The sequence below is a fragment of the Oncorhynchus mykiss genome, chromosome Y (genome assembly GCF_013265735.2).
Source record: "Oncorhynchus mykiss isolate Arlee chromosome Y, USDA_OmykA_1.1, whole genome shotgun sequence".
Lineage (NCBI taxonomy): Eukaryota > Metazoa > Chordata > Actinopteri > Salmoniformes > Salmonidae > Oncorhynchus > Oncorhynchus mykiss.
Genome location: NC_048593.1, coordinates 39,860,213 through 39,872,712, shown reverse-complemented (window position 1 = coordinate 39,872,712; position 12,500 = coordinate 39,860,213). Strand labels below are relative to the sequence as shown.

The window sequence follows — 12,500 nt, the reverse complement described above, 5'->3', positions numbered from 1 at the left end:
CACACACACACACACACACACACACACACACACACACACACAAAGAAAAATAGACAGAAACAGAGAGCCTCCCACTTCAGTCCTTCATGAAAACCTTCACCATAACTCTTCATTAGAACCCTGATTAGATTCCGGGAGTGGAAAACCCAGCTCTGGGAAAAGCCTGGCTTTTGAAAAAACTCTTCTCGTTATGGAAGAACACAGGGGCAGGACTCTTGTTAATTTCATTATGAAGGGGGAGGAGAGGAGGAGATGAATGGGCAGATCATGAAGAAAGGGAGAGAGAGAGAGAGAGAGAGAGAATGGTTAGTGAAGACCATAGAGAGAGGGGAGAGGAAGGAATGGACAGACCATAGAGAGAGGGGAGGGGAGGGGAGGAGAGGGGAAGAATGGACAGACCAAAGAGAGAGGAGAAGAGAGGAATGGACAGATCATATGGGGAGGGGAGGGGAGGGGAGGCGAGGGGAGGGGAGGGGAGGAATGGACAGACAAATAAAAGGCTGATTGATGTTAAGTATTGTAATATATCTCTGTATTAACAGCTGATAGGACTGTCCTTTGTGTGGAGGGTAGGTCAGGGGTCACAGAGAGGACTGTCCTTAGTGTGGAGGGTACACGGTAGGTCAGGGGTTACAGAGAGGACTGTCCTTCGTGTGGAGGGTACACGGTAGGTCAGGGGTCACAGAGAGGACTGTCCTTTGTGTGGATGGTACACGGTAGGTCAGGGGTCACAGAGAGGACTGTCCTTTGTGTGGAGGGTACACGGTAGGTCAGGGACAACAGAAAGGACTGTCCTTTGTGTGGAGGGTACACGGTAGGTCAAGGGTCACAGAGAGGACTGTCCTTTGTGTGGAGGGTACACGGTAGGTCAGGGGTCATAGAGAGGACTGTCCTTCGTGTGGCGGGTACACGGTAGGTCAGGGGTCACAGTGAGGACTGTCCTTCGTGTGGAGGGTACACGGTAGGTCAGGGGTCACAGAGAGGACTGTCCTTTGTGTGGAGGGTACACGGTAGGTCAGGGGTCACAGAGAGGACTGTCCTTTGTGTGGAGGGTACACGGTAGGTCAGGGACAACAGAGAGGACTGTCGGTGTGATTCTCTGAGATGAAGAAGTTTTGGATATGAGGTCTATCAGTCTGTGTTTATTTCCTTCATATTGCCTCTGTAAACTCTATAAGGGATTTAGGCCTGGGTTGCTGTGGACTAAGCACGATATGACAAATGCATTTGTATAAAGTGCTAAACAAATCAAATGTGATTGTTTGGTTAAGTTAAGTAAAGCTAACCTGCCAACAGCCAAGTCAAGCATGTAGTTCAGTATTTTTCACCTTTATTTACTGCCAGGTAGGTTGCCAGGTCGGTCCTCAGAAACATATGTATTTGATGGAGGAGAACCTAAAATGCTGAGGATTCTTGATTTGCATTGCTGCTGGTGTGCTGGGTTGCCAGATTGGCACAATATAAAGATTGTTTCAAACATTTAGGGAATCCTGAAGATTGTTGCTGTTGGTTAGTTGGTTGTTTGTGTAACAGCTTCCGTCCCTCTCCTCGCCCCTACCTGGGCTCGAACCAGGGACCCTCTGCACACATCGACATCAGCTACCCTCGAAGCGTTGTTACCCATCGCTCCACAAAAGCCACGGCCCTTGCAGGGCAAAGGGGAACCACTACTTCAAGGTCTCAGAGCAAGTGACGTCACCGATTGAAATGCTATTTAGCGCGCACCACCGCTAACTAACTGGCCATTTCACATCCGTTACATATGGACGGTTGGTTAGCTGGTTGGTTAGCTGGTTTGTTAGCTGGTTGGTTAGCTGGTTGGTTGGTTAGTTGGCTGGTTAGCTGGTTGGTTGGTTAGTTGGCTGGTTAGCTGGTTGGTTGGTTGGTTGGTTAGCTGGATTGCTGGTTGGTTGGTTAGCTGGATAGCTGGTTGGTTGATTAGCTGGTTGGTTGGTTAGCTAGTTTGTTGGTTGGTTACCTGGTTAGCTGGCTGGTTGGTTGGTTAGCTGGTTGGTTGGTTGGTTAGCTGGTTGGTTGGTTAGCTGTTTGGTTGATTAGCTGGTTGGTTGGTTGGTTGGTTCGCTGGATAGCTGATTTGTTGGTTAGCTTGTTGGTTAGCTGGTTGGTTGGTTAGTTGGGTTAGCAGGTTGGTTAGCTGGTTAGTTGGGTTGGAACTGTACTCTACTGTGTTGCCAGATTGGTTGAAGTTACGAGTTCCCCTCGTTAAGGGATTAATGCTGAGTTTCCGCCTGGAAGCCAGATGAAGGCAGACCAAAACACACACACTGCATACCCCACCCCCCACACCCACCACACACAGACAGATTTATACAAACATTTAATGATGGAAAACAACAGGTTTGGGTTGCATCCAAACAATTACTGTTAATTAATTCAACCATAGATTAAACTGAGGCAGAATAGTTGTCTGCACGCATGGCAACATGCTGGCTGAGGAAGATGTGTGTGTGTGTGTGTGTGTGTGTGTGTGTGTGTGTGTGTGTGTGTGTGTGTGTGTGTGTGTGTGACTGTATGTCTGTGTTCTATCAGACTGTCTGTGGTCTATCAGACTGTATGTCTGTGTTCTATCAGACTGTCTGTGTTCTATCAGACTGTATGTCTGTGTTCTATCAGACTGTCTGTGTTCTATCAGACTGTCTATGTTCTATCAGACTGTCTGTGTTCTATCAGACTGTATGTCTGTGTTCTATCAGACTGTCTGTGTTCTATCAGACTGTATGTCTGTGTTCTATCAGACTGTATGTGTTCTATCAGACTGTCTGTGTTCTATCGGACTTACCAGTTCTGGTTGTTGTGTTTCTGGTTGGTCGTTGTCAGAGTGGGAGGAGCTAGCAGCACTGAGTGCTTCCTGTATGTCCAGATTGAGCTGATCCAACTTCCTCATCAGCTGACTCATAGAATCACACCACGGGGACCGTGCCTGGGACAGAGACACCGACAGAGACAACGACAGAGAGAGAGAGAGAGAGAGAGAGAGAGACACACACACACACACACACACACACACACACACACACACACACACACACACACACACACACACACACGTTATAATGTGACCAGATTAAGCCCCAAAAAAGCCTGGCACACAAACACGGAGTGGGCCATACATAATGCAAACAGAGGAGGCTGGTAGAGGAGGTTGGTAGAGGAGGTTGGTAGAAGAGGCTGGAGGAGGAGGCTGGTAGAGGAGGCTGGTAGAAGAGGCTGGTAGAAGAGTCTGGTAGAGGAGACTGGTAGAGGAGGCTGGTAGAGGAGACTGGTAGAAGAGGCTGGTAGAGGAGACTTGGTAGAGGAGACTGGTAGAGGAGGCTGGTAGAGGAGACTGGGTAGAGGAGGCTGGTAGAGGAGACTGGTAGAGGAGACTGGTAGAAGAGGCTGGTAGAGGAGACTGGTAGAGGAGACTGGTAGAGGAGTCTGGTAGAGGAGACTGGTAGAGGAGGCTGGTAGAAGAGGCTGGTAGAAGAGACTGGTAGAGGAGGCTGGTAGAAGAGGCTGGTAGAGGAGACTGGTAGAGGAGGCTGGTAGAGGAGGCTGGTAGAGGAGGCTGGTATAGGAGACTGGTAGAGGAGGCTGGTAGAGGAGACTGGTAGAGGAGGCTGGTAGAGGAGGTTGGTAGAAGAGGCTGGTGGAGGATGCTGGTAGAGGATGCTGAGGAAGAGACTGGTAGAGGAGGCTGGTAGAGGAGACTGGTAGAGGAGCTGGTAGAGGAGGCTGGTAGAGGAGACTGGTAGAGGAGACTGGTAGAGGAGGCTGGTAGAGGAGACTGGTAGAGGAGGCTGGTAGAGGAGACTGGTAGAGGAGACTGGTAGAGGAGGCTGGTAGAGGAGACTGGTAGAGGAGACTGGTAGAGGAGGCTGGTAGAGGAGACTGGTAGAGGAGGCTGGTAGAGGAGACTGGTAGAGGAGACTGGTAGAGGAGGCTGGTGGAAGAGGCTGGTAGAGGAGACTGGTAGAGGAGACTGGTAGAAGAGGCTGGTAGAGGAGACTGGTAGAGGAGGTTGGTAGAGGAGGCTGGTAGAAGAGGCTGGTGGAGGATGCTGGTAGAGGATGCTGGAGGAGGAGGCTGGTAGAGGAGGCTGGTAGAAGAGACTGGTAGAGGAGGCTGGTAGAAGAGGCTAGAGCCCATTCCTCTGTGGATAAACTACAGTTGAAACACCACTGATGCTTTCAGAGCCCAGTCATCTGTTGATAAACTGAGGTTGAGGGAGACATTAACATTTCATAACTATGAAAGAGATGCACTGTGAGTGAGTAGAAGTGTGTGTGTGTGTGTGTGTTGCCATTCATAGCCAAATTTGAAATTCCCCTACTCCACGTCTGCTCCCCTCCCTCTTCTCCCCCCCCTCTTTCTACTTCTCCCTCTGTCCTCTCCCTCCTCACCCCCCACCCCCCCCCCCCCCCCCCCCCCCCCCCCCCCCCTCACCTCCTCCTCTCTTCCCCAGCAGGTTATAAATAGCATCCACGGTACAGAGTCGGTCCGCTGTGTCTCTGTAGGAATCTGGAGATCTGGGGTCGCAGGCTCACAGAAATGGCTTGCCCGCCAAATCATAAAGGAAGATATTTCACAAATGGTCGACACGATCAGAGTAGTAGGGGCTTGGGAATGTGGGGTACTTGTTGGTGTGTGTGCGTGTGCGTGTGTGTGTGTGTGTGCATGCGTGCGTGTGTGTGTGTGTGTGTGCGATTGCACACGTAAACCAGCTCCTCAAAGAGACCCGATGTGCTGCTATCTGCCCCTAAGAACTCTGGGGTTGAAACAAAGAAACTTTCAACGTTCATTTCCTGGAGGACCGACCAGTGAACAAGTACCTCACTCAGTCAGGTGACCAATCAGGGCCTGGAGAGAGAGAGAGAGAGAGAGAAAGGGCTGGGGAATTGAAGTTAAGTTTTCAAAACCAATCTTCACATCCCTGTTAGTGGCAGCGATGGCTAGATTTAAAGGGTAACCATGTTGGAGTTAGATCTCTCTCTGACTCTCTGTCCCTCTACACTCCCTCAAATACCCTCCCACAATCCTCTCATTCAGTAGGTGTCCCCTCAGCCCTAAAGGTTGATGGAGGAGGGAACATGGGAGGGAGGGAGGGAGGGAGGGAGGGAGGGAGGGATGGGAGGGGGACACACACACACACACCTCTGGTGTAACCAGTCTAATTACTACTAACCAGTCTTATTTACTACTAACCAGTCTTATTTACTACTAACCAGTCTAATTTACTACTAACCAGTCTTATTTACTACTAACCAGTTAATTTACTACTAACCAGTCTTATTTACTACTAACCAGTCTTATGTACTACTAACAAGTCTAATTTACTACTAACCAGTCTTATTTACTACTAACCAGTTAATTTACTACTAACCAGTCTAATTTACTACTAACCAGTCTTATTTACTACTAACCAGTCTTATTTACTACTAACCAGTCTATTTTTCTACTAACCAGTCTTATTTACTACTAACCAGTCTAATTTACTACTAACCAGTCTTATTTACTACTAACCAGTCTTATTTACTATTAACCCGTTCTTATTTACTACTAACCAGTCTTATTTACTACTAACCAGTCTAATTTACTACTAACCAGTCTTATTTACTATTAACCAGTCTTATTTACTACTAACCAGTCTTATTTACTACTAACCAGTCTAATTACTACTAACCAGTCTTATTTACTATTAACCAGTCCTTATTTACTACTAACCAGTCTTATTTACTACTAACCAGTCTTATTTACCATTAACCAGTCTTATGTACTACTAACCAGTCTTATTTACTAACTCTTCTTTACGGACTACTACTAGTTACTAACTGATTCCACCCTGACTAGTCATTCTGACAGACATGGATAACCATAACAGAGTAACAGACATCCTAAGAATGTTGGGCTCTGGCTCTGCTCCAGGGGAGAACGACCTCTCCCTCTCAATGAATGGAAGTTTCCTGGCCGATCGAGGTACTGCAGGCATTGTTTTGCAGAAAACAGGATCTACCATTATAGTGAATGGAAAAAATGGCAATCTTTGTGTTCAATCTTGATACCAATAATTACTTCTAATACACAAGATGTATGTTCCCTTGAACTGATTATTTTAAAATCACACACAGAAGAAGTTATGAGGATCATTTAGTTGCTAACGCCAGCCTGCAGTACCCCGGTCGGCCTACAATTAGAGGGGGCAGCACTGAGCTAGACTGCAACGTCACTTCCTGGAGTAGCTCAAACACCATCCTATGACTTCATGAGACCTCATCTTATTAACTGACGTCATTTGTCTTCAACCCACTACTGGGTCCTTCACATAGGAACGAATGGTGTCGATGGCCCCACACACAGAGACGTCCAGACACAAACAGTTTTCCTCTTCACTCTGTCAATCACTGACTTTAAAACCCTGTCTGCATCTGATATGGAACCCTGTAGTGCAGTAGTCTTTTAACGGCCCAGAGCACTATTGAGACCCTATTCCCTATATAGTGCACTACTTTAGACTAGAGTCTATGGGTCTTGGTCAAAAGTAGTGCACTATATAGGGAATAGGGTGCCATAGGCCTTGGTCTAAAGTTGTGCACAATATAGGGATAGGGTGCCATAGGCATCTGGTCTAAAGTAGTGCACTATATATATAGAATAGGGTGCAAGGCACTCAGAACACTATTACTATACAGAATATATATATACTATTACTATACAGAAGAAAATCATACACTTATCCAAATATAAAGACCACACACCACACACCACACACACACACACACCACACACACACCACCACACACAACCACACACACACACACACACACACCACACACACACACACACACACCACAATACACCACACATACACACCACACACACACACCACACACACACACACACACACACCACACACACCAATACCACCCCACACACACACCACCACCACACCCCACACACACCACACACCCACACACACCACATAACACACACAACCACACCACACACACACACCACACCACACACACACACCCACCACACACACACACCACACAAACACACACACACACACCACACACACACACACACACACCACCATACACCACACATACACACCACACCACACACCAACACACACACACACACACACCACACCACACACACACACACCACAATACACCACACATACACACCACAACACACACACCACCACACACACACCACACACACCACACCACCACACCAACACACACCACACACACCACACACACACACCACATACACCACACATACACCCAACACACACACCACACACCACACACCACACACACACACCACCACACACACCCACCACACACCACACACACACACACACAACACACACACACACACCACACCCACACCACACACCACCACACACCCATACACACACACATACACACACCACCCACACACACACCACCCACACACACCACACACACACACACACACACACACACACACACACACCACACCACACACACACAACACAAACACACACACACACATACACCACACATACACCACACCCACACACCACAATACACCACACACACCACCACACACACCACACACCACACATACACCACACACCACACACAACACCACACACCCACCCACACACACACCACACACACACACCACACACCACACACACCCCACACACCACACACACCACACACACCACACATACACCACACACCACACACCACACACACACACCACACACCACACACCACACATACACCACACATACACCACACACCACAAATACACCACACACACACCACACACCACACACCACACACCACACATACACACACCACACATACACCACACACCACACACACCCACACACACCCACACATACACACACACCACACATACACCACACACCACACACACACACCACACATACACCACACACACACCACACACCACCACACATACACACACCACACATACACCACACACCACACACACACACCACACATACACCACACACACACCACAAATACACCACACACACACACACACCACACACCACACCACACATACCACACCACACATACACCACACACCACACACACACCACACACACACACACACATACACACACACCACACATACACCACACACCACACACACACACCACACATACACCACACCACACCACACATACACCACACCACCACACACACACACCACACACACACCACACACACACACACCACACACCGCACATACACCACACACCACAAATACACCACACACACTACACACCACACTACACACACACACAACACACCACACACACACCTCACACACTACACACCACACACACACAAAACGTCTTTCATGACGAGCCAGCACTAAACAACACTGTGCAGAGGAGAACAGATTTAGGAAAATGTGCAAGTGGAACGTTAGGATATTCTGCCAGTGGAACGTTAGGAGAACCTGCCAGTGGAACGTTAGGAGAACCTGCCAGTGGAACGTTAGGAGAACCTGCCAGTGGAACGTTAGGAGAACCTGCCAGTGGAACGTTAGGAGAGCCTGCCAGTGGAACGTTAGGAGAACCTGCCAGTGGAACGTTAGGAGAACGTGCCAGGAGCCCCGGCCGGACCTCGATGACAGGTGTGAGAATGTGGTCAGGAGCACACTCACACTCAAAGAACGCCTGCTGCACATTGCATGCTGGGAGCTGGGAATGCCAGGCTGACCAGAGAAAAATGAGCGGAATTCGAGTATGCCGGCCAAACCAAACACAACACACCACACACACACCACACATACACCACACATACCACACACACACACACACACCACACATACACCACACCCACACACCACACCACACACCACACACACCACACACCACACACCAACATAACACCACACACACACATACACCACACATACACCCACCACCCCAAATACACCACACACACCACACACACCACACACCACAAATACACCACACACACCACACACACCACACACCACAAATACACCACACACCACACACACCACACATACACCACACACCACAAATACACCACACACACACCACACACACACACCACACACACCACACCACACACCACAAATCACCACACACACACCACACACCACACACACACCACACACCACAAATACACCACAAATACACCACAAATACACCACACACCCACACCACACACACACACACACACACACACCACACATACACCACAAATACACCACACACACACCACACACCACAATACACCACACACACCACACACCACACACACTACACATACCACACACACACACAACACACACACACACAACATCCTTTCATGACAAGCCAGCACTAAACAACACTGTGCCAGAGGGGAACAGATCTAGGAGACCTGCCAGTGGAACGATAGGAGAACCTGCCTGTGGAACGTTAGGAGAACCTGCCAGTGGAACGTTAGGAGAACCTGCCAGTGGAACGTTAGGAGAACCTGCCAGTGGAACGTTAGGAGAACCTGCCAGGAGCCCCGCCGGACCTCGCTGACAGGTGTGAGAATGTGGTTAGGAGCACGCTCACACTCACAGGACGCCTGCTGGCACATTGCATGCTGGGAGCTGGGATGCCAGGGCTGACCAGAGAAAAATGACCGGAATTCGAGAATGGCGGCCAAACCAAACACACACACACACACACCACACATACACCACACACCACACACTACACACACACACACACACACACACACACAATCGTATAAAGGCAGTTATTTCAGTGAGAGAAATGTAATAATGCCGCCCTCTAGTGGTGAATATAGAATAGTACTGATTTTCTCACCCGTTTCCTTTCAGCCTCTTCTTCCTCCTCCTCCCCTCCTCCTCTCCTCATCTTCTTCCTCCTTGGCCTTTAACCTGGTCTTATTGGTGGAGCCCAGGTCAATCAGAGAGCCAGTGGGCGGGAGTTCCTGTCCTTTCCTCTGCCTCTTCCTGTTCCTGCTCACGTTTCTACGGCGACGGCTGACTAGGAACTCCTTATACTGCGGCAGTTCAGGGATCTCTTCATCCTTCTCTTCCTCCTCTTCCTCCTCCACATCATCGCCACCCTCATCCTCATCGCCCGAGAGAGACTCCTCTCCATCGAGGCTCTGGGTGACGAAGACTCTAGGTGGGCTGACGTTGTCGATGTTGTCGTCTCCAGAGAACACGATAGCGCTGGGTTTGTGTTTTACGATACAGAACAAGTCCATGGAACTACCCTTGCCTGGCCCTGGGGCATCTTGACACCTTTCCTGGGGGTATCAAGGGCAACATGTCCCAGAGTCTGCCAGGAGAGAGGGTTGGAGAGGAGACTGGAGAGGAGGGTGGAGAAGGGGTCTCCTTAGGCCTCTCCCTCTCCTCTACAGGCTCTCTAACACGTTGTTTCCCAGAGCGTCCATTCACCTCTGTGACCAGACCAGACTCTGTAGGAAACACAGGTATGTGTGGAGTAGTCTCAGGCCCCGTCCCAAGCTCCACCTCAGTATCACAGCTCATTGTGGAGGTTTGGTCCACCTCGTACATGTCCCACGTCTGACCCAGGGTCAGTCCACTCTCTATGGGATCTGCTTCACAGGGAGGCCTATGGTCCATGCCCACCTCATCTAGATCTCTGTTCGTTGTGGTTTGAGCCTGAGTAGATCCACTGTTCATGGGCTCTGGGTCTCCTGATTCCCCCAGGGGAGGTGGTGTGGACATGGGGCTCAGGCCATCACAACACTGCACTACAGAGGTAACCTCAACCCCCTGACCCTGACCTTCAACCTCACGGTGACCCGTATATCCTCAGTAGAACGGTCACTGTGTCCAGAGTCTGGCCGTGTCTGTGAGGGGGTTGATGACTGACTGCAAGTGGTCTTTCACACATCGCCATGGTAACTGGTTGGAGATCCTATCATGAAGCCTCGGTGGTCAGTTCTGGTCAATGTTTCCTAATGGGCTGTAAGGCCTTGTTATCTGCACAGAGAACAGTTCAATATTCTGTTTAGGCCTATAGGTCGACGTGATCAATTTCATTTCAGGATTATAGAAGGTCGACTCTACTACAGTGACATGACTTGAAACTGAACACAGACTAAAACGTTTGTTATTCATTTGAACAAAAATAAAGTGGGTCATTTACTCAAGAATAGTTTAAATAGCCATTTAAATCTGATTCTCCAGATTTGATCGAGACGAAACATCACATCTGTTTCAAGTCTGGATCTGTTTCTGACGCTCAAGGTTCAGCGCTGAGAATTCGGCACAACTGAATAGATTTATGACCTGCTTCAAAAAAACACAAGAATTACATTAATTATTCAAAGACCTCTTTAACCCATCAACAGCTTGAAAACCCCCAACAGAACATACCTTTAAACTCTAAACTTTAAACTGTCTCCAAACAGGGAAGTCATGCTACAGCCTTCATTTTCTCTCAGCTCCACACGGGAGGGGGAACCTTGTCATTGCCTGTTTAGTCTACTTTTCCTTGGTGGCTATTCCCGATATTGTGTTCCCTGACCCGGTTTCAGCTGAGTAGTTGTGCATGTTTTTTCCCTGTCGTTTTCCTTGTCGTTTCCAAATAATGTGGTGGTGGAACAACAACTGTAGCCTAATTCCTACATTGACTGAATTTTAGTTGGAATTGATCCCATATCTAAACATATGTCTATGCTAATAATACCTGCTGACTTGCCTTTTTACTGAAACAATGTTCTGAAGGATATCATAAGAAAAGCACAAGAGAGAGAGGGACAGAGAGAGAGAGAGACAGAGAGAGAGAGAGGAGAGAGAGAGAGAGAGAGAGAGAAAGAGAGAGAGAGAGAGAAAGAAAGAGAGAACATGACAGAGAATGAATCAAATTAATCTGTAGTATTTTCTTACTGTATCTGAGACACTGTGCAGGAGAGGTTGTTAAGGAGGAAAGATGAACTGTCCAGACCCAGAACCCAGACTCCAGAACCCAGGCCCCAGACCCCAGACTCCAGACTCCAGAACCCAGACCCCAGAACCCAGAACCCAGAACCCAGACCCCAGCTGAAGAGAGAGACAAGAAGAAGAGAGAATTCCAGTGGATTTACAGTCCCGAGGAGAGTAGGAGCAGCTGTATTATCCTTGGTAAGGCAGGTCCATACCATCCCAGTGTCCACTATGAGCCCTGTGATACTGCCACTGGTCCCTTCAGCCGACAGAAGAAAACCAGCAGAGAACAACATGTGTTGCATGTCATAAGGCTGAGATGGGGAGATAGGGGAGGGGGTTTACCTCCAAGAGAGAGAGAGAGAGAGAGGGAGAATGAGGAGGGACTGTGAGGGGAGAACGAGAGGAGGGGAGAGGAAGAGAGAGAGAGAGAGAGAGAGAGAGAGGTGTTCAGAGTTAAGGACAGAATGATGAGCCTTCTTCCTTTACTACCTCATTAAACCGTGAGGAGGAGAAGGAGAGGACTG

The 12,500-nt window shown here is 48.8% G+C and overlaps 1 protein-coding gene across 1 annotated transcript in view; it reads right to left on the bottom strand.

Annotated features, from left to right (window-relative positions):
* Window positions 1-9,902, bottom strand: part of stard13a (StAR-related lipid transfer (START) domain containing 13a) — a 124,165-nt gene extending 114,263 nt beyond the window's left edge. The window contains 2 exon segments of the mRNA XM_036967467.1: window positions 2,801-2,941; window positions 9,875-9,902. Coding sequence (XP_036823362.1) covers window positions 2,801-2,917 — 117 coding nt within the window. The 5' untranslated portion in view covers window positions 2,918-2,941; window positions 9,875-9,902.
* Window positions 9,903-12,500: the final 2,598 nt, after the last annotated feature.